A 14,203-nucleotide genomic window follows, 5' to 3' on the forward strand; every position below is an offset into this window, starting at 1 on the left:
CCCCCCACACACACACACACACATATATATATATATATATATATATATATATATATATATATATATATATATATATAATTTCCTTTCCCTTTTTTCTCTTCTTTTTCTTCTCTGGAGGTTGTCCATGGAATATCTTAGGACACTCATATTTAGAACATCTCAAGTCAATTAATTAATATCTTTTAAAATAAAGAGAGAGGATTCAACCCTATTGTGAGAGTTATTTGTATGATATATATATATATATATATTTTAACATTCCGAATTAATTGGGTCAGCTCCGAGACCACTCGTACATATTAAAAACATCTGTCATCTTCTTCAAAAGGTAAAACGGTTAGGTAATACTGTTTAAACCCCTGTCCATTCAGCAAAATAGTTATTTCTTAACTGTTAGAAATCCAATAGTACCTTAAATTAGGTTCGTAACTCAGGCGGGTTGAATGGATTTGAAGTATAATTTGAACTCAACTCATCGTATGAAAATCCAAACTCAGACCCAAACACAACTCTAATTCTATCATCAATCTTAACTACTCAACCCAAGTCCAACACATCCTTCTACTTTTAAATTCGGACTTAAATTTCGGGTAAAAAGTTCGGGCTAATTCGAGTATCTCATATGGATAATTTTTACACCAAAAATTTAATATGATCTTAAATTAGTTTTAAATTAAATTATTCTTAAATAAGAAAAAGTTTAAAAACTTTTTTTGTAAATTTTTAATAAATTACAAATAATTTTTAAAAAATTAATTATCCTAAATGTTAACATACAATAAGTTAAGATTTAACAAAAATAGTTGAAAAGAAAAAAAGTAATTATAATTTAAATATTATATATAATATATTTAAAAGTAAAAATATATATAAAAATAATATTAAAATTCGGATTCGAGTTGACTCAGGTTGCTAGCACTTCAACCCAAACTCAATCCTAATTGTAAAAATGAGTGCCCAAGTTCGTGAAAAATCAGGCAGGGCTCGAGTTCAGTTCGAGTTACCCAATCCAAGTTACACCCCTACTTGAAATTCATGTTTTGGGTTCTCCAACAAAATAAAAAAACTAATCTTTTTTAGATGTTACTCGCATGTTTTCACTTAAACTTAAATTTTTGACCTTTCTTTGAAAAATAAGAATTTGAGCAATTGACATGTTAGTTAATTAAATAATACCAAGTAGTAATAAAAATAAAAAATAAATCGAGAGAGACATTCTCTTATTAAATTAAATTCACTATTTTTTGGGATAGATTATACCTGTTCCAATCCGATCCTAAAATATTAGTATTCTTTAATTTTGGATTTAATTTAATACCAACAGAGTCGTAGTGCTATCCAATGGCCCTACTTCTTCTAGGACAGACACCTCCACCAGAGAGTTGATACAAAGTGCCACGTGCAAATTCCCACCTTAAAGCAGCCCTTCTCTATACTGTATATCTATATATGTGCGCATATATATATATAATATTATATAAACTGTGCCTAAACAGAACATATTCACCAGCTGAAAGCCTGAAACCATGTTCTTGAGCTAGCAATCTGTGATATATATACACATATACAGAGTCTTATATATATATATATATATATATGATCTTCATCAAACTCTTGTTGTATAGGTCCCTGAATCAGCACAGCAATGTCAGCGATCCGTAACGGTGACGGCGCTTTTGATGGCAAGTCAATCGGTAACTTGAGAGAGATAACGGAGGAGGAAACGGTGCGAGTGAGCATAGATCTGGTCGCCGCAACCAGACGACACGTCGGATTTCTGAGACTGGTCGCTGAGTCCCACTGCTGGCTCCATAACAGACCCACTATTACTGAAGCTGTACGAAGGTCATAATTTTCACTCCTTATTTGATCAATTTCAGGGTCATCTGATCAGACAGTGGATGTTGGGGGTATGTATCATTGCTGAATCGTCGTGTTTCTTGCAGGTATGAGGAGCTGTGGATGCCGTTGATGTCTGAGCTTACTGTGGGGCCAAATCCACCGTTGATTATTCCCCCGCTTGATATTGAATGGGTTTGGTACTGTCATACCATGAATCCGGTAAGCTGTCTGGTTTCTCTGTTTGGCTGATGAGAAAATGTAAGAAAGGAAAATCACATTACTCTTTTTTTTTAATTAATTTTTTCAAATTTTATTTTTATTTTTATTTTTTATATAAGACGAATTATAAGTGAAGAGAAGAGAAAAGAAAAGAAAAGAAAGAATTATTAAAGGAGAAAAAAGAAAAGAAAAAAAAAAAAAGAAAAAGAAAAAAAATGACAGATATAATAATATTTATGTTTAGATTGATGCGAGAGAAAATAAAAGAATGGGTAATATTATTGTTCGGATAAATCAAAAAGAAAAAAAAGAAGGAATAATTTATCATTTTATCCTTTATACGACCAAGCTTACTCTTCTCTTGATGTTGCTTTTGTAATCAAATCTTTTAAAATCTTGTCAATTTTGGAAGGATTCCAAATGCTATCTCTCCAAATTCTTTTTTTTCTCTCATATTCTTTTCATTCAAGCACACTCGTTACTATTCTTTCCTTTCTTTTCTCTCCAAATTCCTCTAAATCCCTCCAACCAAACGAAGCCTAAGTTAACTGAAGCTTTTCATTCAAGCACACTCGTTACTATTCTTTCCTTTCTTTTCTCTCCAAATTCCTCTAAATCTCTCCAACCAAACGAAGCCTAAGTTAACTGAAGAAGGGGGAAAAAAAAATTCCCTTATCTTTCATGCTTCTGCAAATATTAAGCAACTAATTCTTCAATTATTTAAAAATTGCAACTTACCTCAGCTTGTTAATATATATATGCATATATATATATAATTTACCAATTTATCCCTGAAGGAATAAAAAATGAGTAAACATGGCAAAAAAACCTTAACGACAATTTATATATTAGGGCTATGATACGAAATATGGATAATATGTGGGTAGGTTACCACGGGATGTCAAACTTCACTCACAGTAAAATACTAGGAGTTGTTCCAATTATGGAATTTTCATGTCTAAAAATGTCAATTTTCCTTCATTATTGCAAATGGTAGGATGGTATCTGCAAATTGCTAAATGATGTAAGGAAGTTTTTGTGCAAAAATGAAAGTCCAGGGAGTTTTGTGAAAAAATGAAAGTTCTATTTATCCCAAAAAAAAAAATTTATTTGAAAGTTCTGGATTCTTATACGAAATCGGGATAGTTGAGGGTTTATTTTCTGTCATTTCTTTTATTTTCTTTTCTTCCCTATTTTTCTCGAGAACCAAACAGAATGTAGAACTCAGGGGAATGCATCGATATTATCCGAAGTGCTGAAACACTCAAATTTTCAGGTCAGTTACCGGGAATACTGTGAGTCAAGGTTCTCAAAACTCATCGGAAAACCGACCATCTTCGACGAAGAGAATCAAGAGTATGCATATAATAGATGCAGAGAAATTTGGGTCCGTAAATACCCATCTGAGCCATTCGAAAATGAGTTGGATTCGGATGATCCCCAAGACTCAATTGTTACAAATCAAGATCTTTTGGACAAGGTGTCAAACCACCAAGGTCTTTATTCAAAGTTCTCTGAGCCATACATGACAGAAACAGTATATATAATCACGGCAAAGCAGAGATACAAAGGGTTCCTGCATATGATTCAGAGATATGGAGATGGTTGTTCTCGTTTAGTGCCTGCTTCGGATATTCTACTGATGTGGTCGACCCATCAGGTTTGTGTGTCGTCTTATTGTCTAGTTCTCTACTACCTTGATATTTCACAGTTGTTTTGTTTTTAATATTTATATGCATCAAGAAAATAAAAATAAAAATAAAACTTTGGGAACCTTCTCTAATTCTCTTTATTGATAATTAGCACAATCACAAGATAACAAGTGTCTATTTTTGAAATTTTAATATAATAGAGAGAATTTTTTTCTTTCTTTTATATTTAAAAAATTTAAAAAATTACACTGTTATCTTGTGCCACATCAGTAGTAGCAGTAAGGACTTCCAAAGATAAAAATGCTAGCATGTGAGAATTCCATCTTTAGGTTGAATTGGCACTCCATCAATTGACTTTGGCATATTAAATATTTAAATCAATCCAATAGATGACGAAGGGTAGGGTATCATAACATTTTTCTAAGTAAAAACAATCATGTTAGTTTGACCTTTCATTGGGATGCTACCCCTAATGGGATGGGTTTGGTTTCATACTAGTAGGAGGGATGAATGTTAATGTGGTTGACCCATTAGGTTGGTGTGTTGTTTTCTTGACTAGTTCTACCTCGAGCTATGCTATGCTATGCACTGTTACGACTGTTGCGACTGTGCAAGTTCAGCCTTTGGATCTCAGTCTCGCAGCGAGATCCATAGATTCAAGGGCTGAGATTGTGCAGTTGTGACTGTTTCGAAAGTACTTAGCATTTGTCGATCTAATTCTGATATTCACTATTGTTTTTTAATATGAGAATATTACTAGATATTAAGATCTTCTTCTTCTTTCTTGGAGCAAATAAAACATGGAAAAAACAAAATTGAGAGCAAGTCTATGATAAGAGCATCTTTAGGGTGAATTCACACACTCATTTATTGGATCAACTGACTTTCATATACTAAATCAACTAATGATGACATTTGATGCAATAGATGAGGAATGGTCGCTTATCATGACATGTTTCTATGTAAAAACAGTGATGTCAATTTGACTCGTGCACTGGGAAGCCGCCCCTAATGAGATGGGTTTGGTTTCATACTAGTAAGAGGGATGGAGGGCTAATGTGGTTGACTCATTACGTTGGTGTTTGTTGCCTTTTGACCAGTTCTACCCCTCATATTTCACAATTGTTTTTTTTTCCCTTCACCCCAATATGAAAATATCACTATACATTAAGGAGTTATTATTATTTTTTTAAGCAAATAAGTTGGGAAAAAATAATAGAGGTAAGTGACATAACAGAGAAAGTGGTTTAGATAAAAGAGCAAGTCTAGGATAAGGTAAGGGCATCCTCACAGTAAGTTCGTGTTTTCATTTATTAGAATAATGATGGAGGGAAACGAGTTCATCGCGAGGTCACTTGACATAGCATTTTTCTACATAAAAAGAGTCATTGTCAGGTCTGTTAATTTGACCTGTAGAAACTAGAACCCGAGTGAGACAGGTTTGACTTTATTCTAGGAGGGATGATTACCCAAAGTCGTGTGGCGACTGTGGCAGTCTTGAGGTTACTCATCCTCCTCTTTCTTGACACATGTACTAAAGTTAGAAAACGAACTCTTTTTTACAATAATCTCTGATGATTTTTAAAAATCCTTCCAGTTTGATGAGATTTACTATTAATGTCAATCAAATAGTCAAATAATCACTTTAATAAAACTGAAATTTGTATAAAAGGAACAACATCCATTAAGTAATAAGCTAAAAAGAAAAAGAAAGTAGATGGTTATAATTAAAGTATTGTTAGGACATTAATATAATGAATATAATTATGAGATATGATATTTTCCCTCAACATTATTTATGGAGAAAAGTTATCTAAATGAAATAATAATGAGATGGTTGTATTTAATAAAAAAATTGAAGTAGAAAATAAAAGAGAAAATTTAAAGTAAAATAAGTTAGTGATATAATATTTGCATACCATAAAAGGATCACACACTTAATTAGTTAATTGACATGAAAGAAAATTTATGTGTAATTTATAAATATCCCTCAAAAGACACACACTTCACAATTATTCTAAAAATTACTCTTATAATCATGTAAGTCTTATCATTTTTTATTAAAAAATCAAGTGGAATGCGAATTATTTTGATGGAGGACAAATATCATCTAAAGGTGAAAGACATTGACAATCCACTTTTCTCTATTTGTACTCTACTTGAATTTTTTAAAAAGTGATAGACATAATTGTCCCTCGAACTGGAAGAGTACTTTTTGTAATAATTGTGGTGTGTGAGTGTTTTTGAAGGCCAATTATGTCTTAAGTGCAAGTGAAGAAAAGTGAACTGTGAATATTATCTCCCGTTATATGATTAATATTCATTATATTAATGTATTATATATTTTATATTATTAACTTTAATCATTCATATAATCACTGTGAAATTTTTATTATATTTAGAGTAGACTGGGAGAAAGAGTGGGTGTGACTGTGTGAGGGAAATGTTGAATGGGCTGGACGTGTAATAGATAGGTGAGGCTTTTTTTTTAGTGACACCAATATTAAGTCTCTTGAAACTAGAAAGGCCTTCTTTTAAGATGAAAAAATCATCAACATTTATTGTAAAGAGAGAGAATTGTTTTTCATCAAAAGAATGGTGAGTTGAATGGCTTGCCACAATTGCTTGATGACTGTGGCTGGCATTCCTCTTCATAGTAATTGGTGTTAACATATAATAATATATATTATATTCTAGCCGTTTATAGCCGTTGTAATGTTAAGCCTATTTATATCCCTTTGTATCACTATCATTCATATCAATTCAACATATTCTTTCATATTATATCTTTGTCTCTGTCACTCTATCTCTGATAATCAACATGGTATCAGAGCCACCGCCGAAGATGTCGGCATGAGCCTCATCTCCGACGGCGGTCCAAGGTCCTCAATTAAACCAACCTCTGCTTTTGCTTCTGCTCATCTTTGATTTTCTTTCTGATCTCCACCATTCCTTCGCTTCTGGAATCATCTCACCAGCTAGTTTGACCCTCTGTTTAGCCGATCACACAATGTCCAAAACCTTCTGTCACTGCCGCGCCATAGATCGAACGCGCGTTCACGCGTGTCTCACCGCTGGACCAGAGATCTCATTTGCCGTCCTTGTCCATCTCCACCGTCATCTCTGCCATCGGAAATCCCTGCCACCGATCATCACACCACTGCTCTCCTTTGTCATCAAGCTCGGCGCCACCCACTGCTGAATCAACTATCTGCTCATCGCTGGTGCAACCAGCCGCCACCACCAGCCAAGGTCACCGCTGTTCAGGTCGAACCAGCCGCCACCACTAGCCGAGATCACCGCTGTTCCGCGCTATCTGCCCCAAGTCATCTCTGATGCCGCCGCTCCATAGAAGTCCTCACACAGTAGTAGCAACCCCCGGAGGCTCTTGTAGGGAGAGAAAATGACAACCCGCTTCAAGAAGAACCGCAAGAAGCGCGGCTATGTGAGTGCCTGTCACGGCGTCGCCCTCTGCCCACTCCACAGCCCGATTTCGCCTGCCGACGACGATCGGCCGAGGAATTCCATCGCCAAGTCGCTCACGACCGTCATTGTCATTGGAATCTCCCCGATTCGAGATCTACGGCGGCATATCTCGCACCCGCACCCTGGTGGTGTAGCCTACATCACCTTTCGTCATCTTCAACAGCCAGATTGGACCCAGCCATCTCCCTCTTCGCCGGCGCCACCAACATCCTCACAAACAGCCAACTCCTCCCTGTTTTTGCCAGATCCGCCGCCACCGGATCGGCTCTACAACAACCACCATCTCCAATCCCCAAGCTCGCACCGCCCCTCACGATCGGACCAGAGATCGGATTTCATCTGTCACCTCACCTTTTTCTACTACGGTCGATCTCGGCTCCTCTCCTTCACCTTCACCTCCCTGGTTGACAAAGTCATCACCCATCTCACTTTCTCTCTCTAAACCAATTCTCTTTCTCTCTCTATATAGCTCTGTCCGCAACCCTCACACACTCTCTCTAAATTTATATATCTATATATATGCACCTCATATTGTTATTTTCTGCCGACAGACCTCTCAAATCTCTCTCTATAAATATATATATATATATTCAAACACCTCATACTATTAACATGTGTGTTATATATTGCATATGTCTGCCAGTTTGTTCTTGGAGAAAGAAAAGAGAGAAGTGAGCATCTCTAAGGCAGGCTATCCCTTGGAGAAAAAGAAAAGCACAAAGGCCCTGTGGACCCCTCCACACCATGCTCCACCGACAGCATCATCACTTGACAAATATATATATATATATATATATATATATATATATATATATATATATGTTTACTTGACCGTTCCAAACCCTGTTTGCAAAACGGCCCAGTTTAGCATCCAGCCCAGATCAATTTTCGGCCTTGTTCAGTTCAGCCTTGGCCCAGTTTCAGATTCAAGTTCTAGGTGCTCCTGATATCCCTCTAGAACTTGAGGGGGCGTATTCCGACTAGTTCCAGTTTCTGGAGTACAGTCCGCCTAGTTTCTCAGCATTGATCTGGCTCTATCATGCGCTTCCAAGCGCCCTGTCATCGACGTTTCTATCACGCGCTTCCAAGTGCTCTATGTGCCTTAGTGCACCTCAAGTGGTAATCCCACTCTCAATGTGCTCCCAAGCACCTCAAGTGGTAATCCCACTCTCGCTGTGCTCCTAAGCACTCTAAACGTGTCGAAACTTTACACTTTCGTCACCTCAAGTGGTAAATTCCACTCTATGATTCCACTCAAATATTAGCTTTCAAGAGCTCATGGCTACCACATTTGCCGTATAAGTGGTTTTTATGGGCTTGTGCGCATCTCAAGTGGTTATACCACTCTATCAAGCGGTAATCCCGCTCTGTCATACGCATCCGTGCTTCTCTCAAGTGGTAAATTCCACTCTATGATTCCACTCAAATATTAGCTTTCAAGAGCTCTCTCAAGGCTACCACACTTGCCCTAAGCACCTCAACGTATCGGATCTTCACAACTCCGGTATCGCCTTCCGCTCCAGGTTTTCTCTCCAAACTCAAGTTGGTTTCTACTCTACCACCTTGAGTTTGAGGGGGGATGTTAACATATAATAATATATATTATATTCTAGCCGTTTTTAGCCGTTGTAATGTTAAGCCTATTTATATCCCTTTGTATCACTATCATTCATATCAATTCAACATATTCTTTCATATTATATCTCTGTCTCTGTCACTCTATCTCTAATAATCAACAATTGGTTTAGAAGAGGATTTGGGAATGAGAATTAGAACTCATTTCAATTTGAAGTTTGAACTCGTCCCATTTAGTTTTTTAAAAAATACATTGATACATATTTATTTAATTTATTTTATTTTATATATATATATATATATATATATATATATATATATATATATATATATGATCTTTTGGATATGTAGTCTTAAAGTTAACAGAATTATTAATTTTTTTTTTTTGGTTTTTTGGTGGAACTGAGATTTGGAATATGGCACTTCATACCTGGCCCATTGACATCCCTAGTCATTGCTTGCCATATCAAATCAGCTTAGTCAGTTGGACACAAAAGGTCCAACTATATATATAAATTTTGATTTGTGTTAGGCTTCATAAAGTCCTGTGGGTCTTGACAGAGTGAAATCAGAGAAATTATCCCGTGTCAGTGCTAGAAAAATAACTAGAAACAATGCATTAGCAGATGAATTACATAAAAGTTAGTTTATTCAGATGGTTCTAATCAGCAGTCTCATAAAATTTAATGGATGGTGAACATGTTTTTAATTATTTCAAGAGGGAAATTTTATATGGTAAAGGTAATTTAACCAAATTATTAGATAAGGCTACCTCTTAGTAGACTGAATATAACATTTGTTTTCTATAATCTTAACATGGCATAAGAATCTAATGAACTGTACATGTGACACTACATGAATTAAGATCCTCCTTTCATATAGAATATATATACACACACACACACACACACACACACACATATATGTTTTGTATGCATATGGTATATTATATGTTGATGAACTTCTCTCATTTATCTTGGTTTTATGTTTGATGGATTAGAGCTATCCTACAGTATACGCAGCAGATTTGGAGGAGATTGATGAGGATATGGGAAAGGTGGTGGGACTAGGGGAAGCTGTTAAGGAAGGAGAGGTGGAGGAGACGAAGAAGCTGTGGGAGAGAGTCTTTGATCAACCATATGAGAAAGCTGGGGGTGCAGCCAATGGGGGGCTTGGTCAGGTCAAGCCATGGTTTTCCTGGGAGGTCATGGAGTCTGATGTGAACACTAAATACAAGTCCATGGTGCCCAGGTTCTTACTTGAGGTCAGTTGGAATTTTGGCATTTTTTAACACAGTCATTTTTTTTTTTTAATAAAACAAAATTAAATAGGAAGAACTTAACCTAACACAATACCCGAGCGCAGTATAGTGGACACATTTACTTGCCATTCTTCTTTTGTGGTTTCACCTATGATTGATCTAACACAAGGATCGATGTCATTTGATTGATTTGACATTACAGATGGATCGTGTGTGGTTTCACCTTCGTGTGTGGCTACTTCAATGTGGTAAACGAGAAAGTGTTGTCTATCGGCTGTATAAAACATATGACAATAAATAGATACCACTGAAGCAAAGAACAACTGCATGGAGTTTAGCTCCTCCTAAGTGGACCTTGTACTTTCAGATCCATAGCTCCTCTAAAGTGACTTATCACTATTATCCTCAATCTAGAAATACCATATTAGCAACTTAGCATGACAAGTGATTGGATCCACTCTTAGCGACTCACATTACAATTTTGTGCGTATCTACCAAGTGGATAGAGCCATACATGATTGGTTCAGATTTTTTGCTATTTCTGCAGTCAATGTTATATGGCTGCACCTGAAGCCTCCTATGTCTCATGTGTGGGTCCCGAACACCTACGTCTCAGAGAGTGGGCTTACTGGGCTGTAGATACAGCCATATTGGCTGTGGATATAGCAACCCCTTTTCCACTCAACTTTGTGGTCTATTGTGAAATTTGTTGCTCAATAAATCAGATTGATGCGAAGGTTATTTGGTATTAGTTCTTCATTTAAGTGAAAGAATAATAGAAGCCCACAATTGGTGTGGCTCAAATGTGGGTAATAAATAGCCTCTAATGCCCTGTGCTCACAACATTAACAAAAACTTATACTTAATAGGATATTGAGAAATTGGACTGAAAATAATAAAATCGAGCTGGCTCTTTTTTGTACTTAATTTCCATATGTAATAAAATCCTTGTTCTTTGTTCTTTCATGATGCAATTCAAGCCGTGACTGAACTAAAATTATTTGCATCTAGCACTCCTTCGATGAATGACCATAATGTACTAGGGTGTGAATTTACACACAGGTCTGTGTGACTGTGAAGCTTAATTCAAAGATGAAGCCAACTCAAGAGGATATATCACATGACTTTCTGCGTCTTCGGGTGGTAAGATGTCACAGGGAGCTCAAGATTGATAAATTGTTATCCAACTTCCCCTTGGAATCATGGCAAAAAGCTTGGCATCTCTACTGTGAGTTTGGAACTAGAGGAGTTGTACTCGAGCTTCGCCACCACGGTGGCTTCTTTTTCAGAGGAAGTAGCTTGCGAGATACTGTAACATTTCTTTGGAATGATTTACTACGAGCACCTTCGCTTTCTCTGGAAAGACAGGTCAATGAATCAGTGAGGGCTGTCACTTCGATTACTCCACCTGCTCAAGCATCCTATTTGTTGAAATGTGTTCCGGACCGGGTCACAGATGATTCTGGGGCCATGATATCGGATGTGATTCTGAGGATGAACCAGTATCGGCCTCAAGAAGGTCGATGGTTGTCTCGTACTGTGCTGGATCATGCAAGCAGAGAGTGTTTTGTTGTTCGAATGAGGTAAATATTTGCTACATTGTCTCCGTTCCTTGAGAAATAACAGTCTTCTTTTGAATGTTCTCATTTTGAGATTTTAGTGGGTGTTTTTTTTTGTAACGAATATTCTGCACACAATGGATAGGGTGGGAGGGGGCTTCTGGAGAAGAGGTGGTGAAACTCCATTGGTGGTCAAGTGGGAGGATAGGATTATAGAGATACGTGAAGGTGGTTGGTCATATGTTGCTGGTTCCATCGGTAGAGCTCCTGGTATGTTGCTGGATTTTTTTCTTTTTATTTTTTATTTTAGATGTTATGTTGCAATATGAATACACACTGGTTCACACACATTTGCAGTCACTATATGACATAGATAAATTTAGCATTGCTGGTGAAAGGTTTTCGTCCCGGAAGTCCAAATTTATGAAATATTTAAGATTCACAATTTTCATTTCTTATTTTCTTTTTACTTCCAATATTTTCTCGGTAATCAAGTGGATTAGGAGAAACCATTTTTTTGTAAAAAGGTTCTATGACATTTATGAGAGAGAAGAAACACCCAAGGAAAATGTATTTCAAAATTCTCTTTTTTAAAGGGAAATCCCTTGTGGATGAACTGCTCCTACTAATGTTGATATTTATATATCCTTGGTGGGAAAAGTATTTGTGCCTTTTGTTTTGGCTTTTTGAATTCTCACATGCACCCATATCTAATCAGATTCGTAACGATTTGTTTTTATGGTTGTATTCATCATCTAGTACAGAGAGAGTGGTAGGAACAGCAATACCTAGAGAGGCATCAGAACATTGGAATGCTTCATGGTACTTTTCAACCGGTGATGAACTGATGATACAATGGGAATTGTCAACATTGGTATCGGGGCTGAGATTTTCCTTAAAGAATCAAACATCTCCTGATTCAACTGTAAGGTGTAAATATCCAATTTCAATTCCTTAAGAATTTTATTTTCTTTGGTTTTTTTTTTTTTTTTTTTGTTTTGTTTTGATTTTTTTGGTATTGTTATATACCTTCTCATGAATATATCTTCAAAAAAAAAAAAAAAAATCAATTTTCACAGGTGAAGTTGTTGAAAGGGCGGAAAATGCAGTATAAAGCTAAGAAGTTTGGTTCTGAGGTTAAAGAAGACGAGGAAAACAAAGAAAGTGCAGAAGAAAGGGAAGAAGACAACGAAGATGAAGAGGGCTTTGTGACGCTTGTACGGACCTCAGAAGACAATCCAACTGGAAAAGCAACAGCTCTAATAAATTGGAAACTATTGGTGGTGGAATTCTTACCGGAGGAGGATGCAGTTTTCGTGCTACTTCTATGCATTTCAATACTAAGAAGTGTATCAGAGATGAAAAAGGAAGATGTGGGAAGCTTGTTGATTAGGAGGAGAGTGAAGGAAGCAAAGCTCGGAACTAGAGACTGGGGATCGGTTATTCTTCACCCGTCTTCGTGCTCTCCATTTACTTCTTCGCCTCATCTTCGACCTTGGTATTGGAATGCCAAGGCGGTGATGGCATCTGATGGAGAGGATCATATTCAGAGGCAACCGGCGTTGAATTATTCTGCTGCAGAAGGTGGTGATAAATTGTACAAGAGAGGGATTATTGCTTAGAAAAGCTCATGGTGATAAATTGTACAAGAGAGGGATTATTGCTTCCTCTATTCAATCCTTTTCCTCCTCCTTGTTACTGGATATCTCGGTCGTACACATCTTCTCTTTGTTTCCCTGGCCTTTAGGGAGCTACAGACAGAGTTCGAAAAGGTCGAATCTTTGATGATTCCATCATTTATAATTGAGTTGCAAAAACTTCTGGATAGGTATCCTACATCTGAACCGAATTCTTTCTGGTTAAAGAATCTCTTTCTATTTGCTCTTAAGGAGTGAGATCTTTTGTCCATGAAGGTCTTGATGAAGCCATAGGTCATGACAAGTTGTGAAATGAAATCTGCTAACTTTATGGTGCGTACATGAAGAAAAGAATGGCCTGAAGGAACGAAAAGAGAGATCCATGTGCAATGCATGATAGTGAATATTGTCAAGTTGGGAATATTTCTCCATTAGTCTATTGCAATTGATTTTTCATAATGCAACTTGACATGTTGATATGTTATGGTTTATGGCCATTAAGAAAATTTTGATTTTACTTTCTTTGTAAATCTATATGTAAGGATTTCTACATGAGTGTGTGTGTGTGTGTGTGTGTGTTTTTCAAGTAAAAAAAAGAAAAAAAGAAAGATGAAATCATATGGGAATGGGTTCCGGAGTATTGTGTGTATCAGTCATTTTTACTATTATTATTATTATTATTATTTTGATCTTGAGTAGTATCTATCACACTTTACATCACTTCAATTCAAAATTTCTGACTTATATTCTCCTCCACTGCACCCAGGAAACTTCCCACAACTAAGTCAGTATGATGACAGTAACATCCTCTATGCTGGAATTGGTGAGAGCTTTGATTTTTTTCCAAAAACTTTTTAGGTAATGATTTAGGAGGGCTATTGATTTTTTTAGAGGGTTGAGGTTGTACAAGACCAAATCAAATGGAATCGTTTTATAAATTGGATATATATTTTGTATTATATAAATAATAGA

At 36.4% G+C, this 14,203-nt stretch overlaps 1 protein-coding gene across 4 annotated transcripts; it reads left to right on the plus strand.

The window, feature by feature from the left end:
* The first annotated feature begins 1,464 nt into the window (after positions 1-1,464).
* LOC132299635 (uncharacterized) lies at positions 1,465-13,923 on the plus strand. Of its 4 annotated transcripts, none has more exons than XM_059796382.1 (8): positions 1,466-1,845; positions 1,947-2,061; positions 3,338-3,721; positions 9,775-10,038; positions 11,098-11,618; positions 11,740-11,864; positions 12,359-12,524; positions 12,674-12,773. In XM_059796382.1, exons 1-8 carry the CDS (start codon positions 1,646-1,648, stop codon positions 12,675-12,677), a joined length of 1,779 nt encoding a protein of 592 aa, XP_059652365.1. In that variant the 5' UTR covers positions 1,466-1,645; the 3' UTR covers positions 12,678-12,773. The 4 variants fall into 4 exon arrangements, with proteins under 4 accessions (XP_059652366.1, XP_059652365.1, XP_059652364.1 ...); XM_059796381.1 differs by having other exon boundaries at positions 1,469-1,845; positions 11,116-11,618; positions 12,359-12,519; positions 12,674-13,923; XM_059796380.1 differs by having other exon boundaries at positions 1,470-1,845; positions 12,359-12,519; positions 12,674-13,923.
* The last annotated feature ends 280 nt before the right edge of the window (positions 13,924-14,203 follow it).

Source organism: Cornus florida, unplaced genomic scaffold, assembly GCF_030987335.1.
Source record: "Cornus florida cultivar Cherokee Brave unplaced genomic scaffold, ASM3098733v1 CherokeeBrave_3.0.0_Hap2_Chr03, whole genome shotgun sequence".
Taxonomy (NCBI): Eukaryota; Viridiplantae; Streptophyta; class Magnoliopsida; order Cornales; family Cornaceae; genus Cornus; species Cornus florida.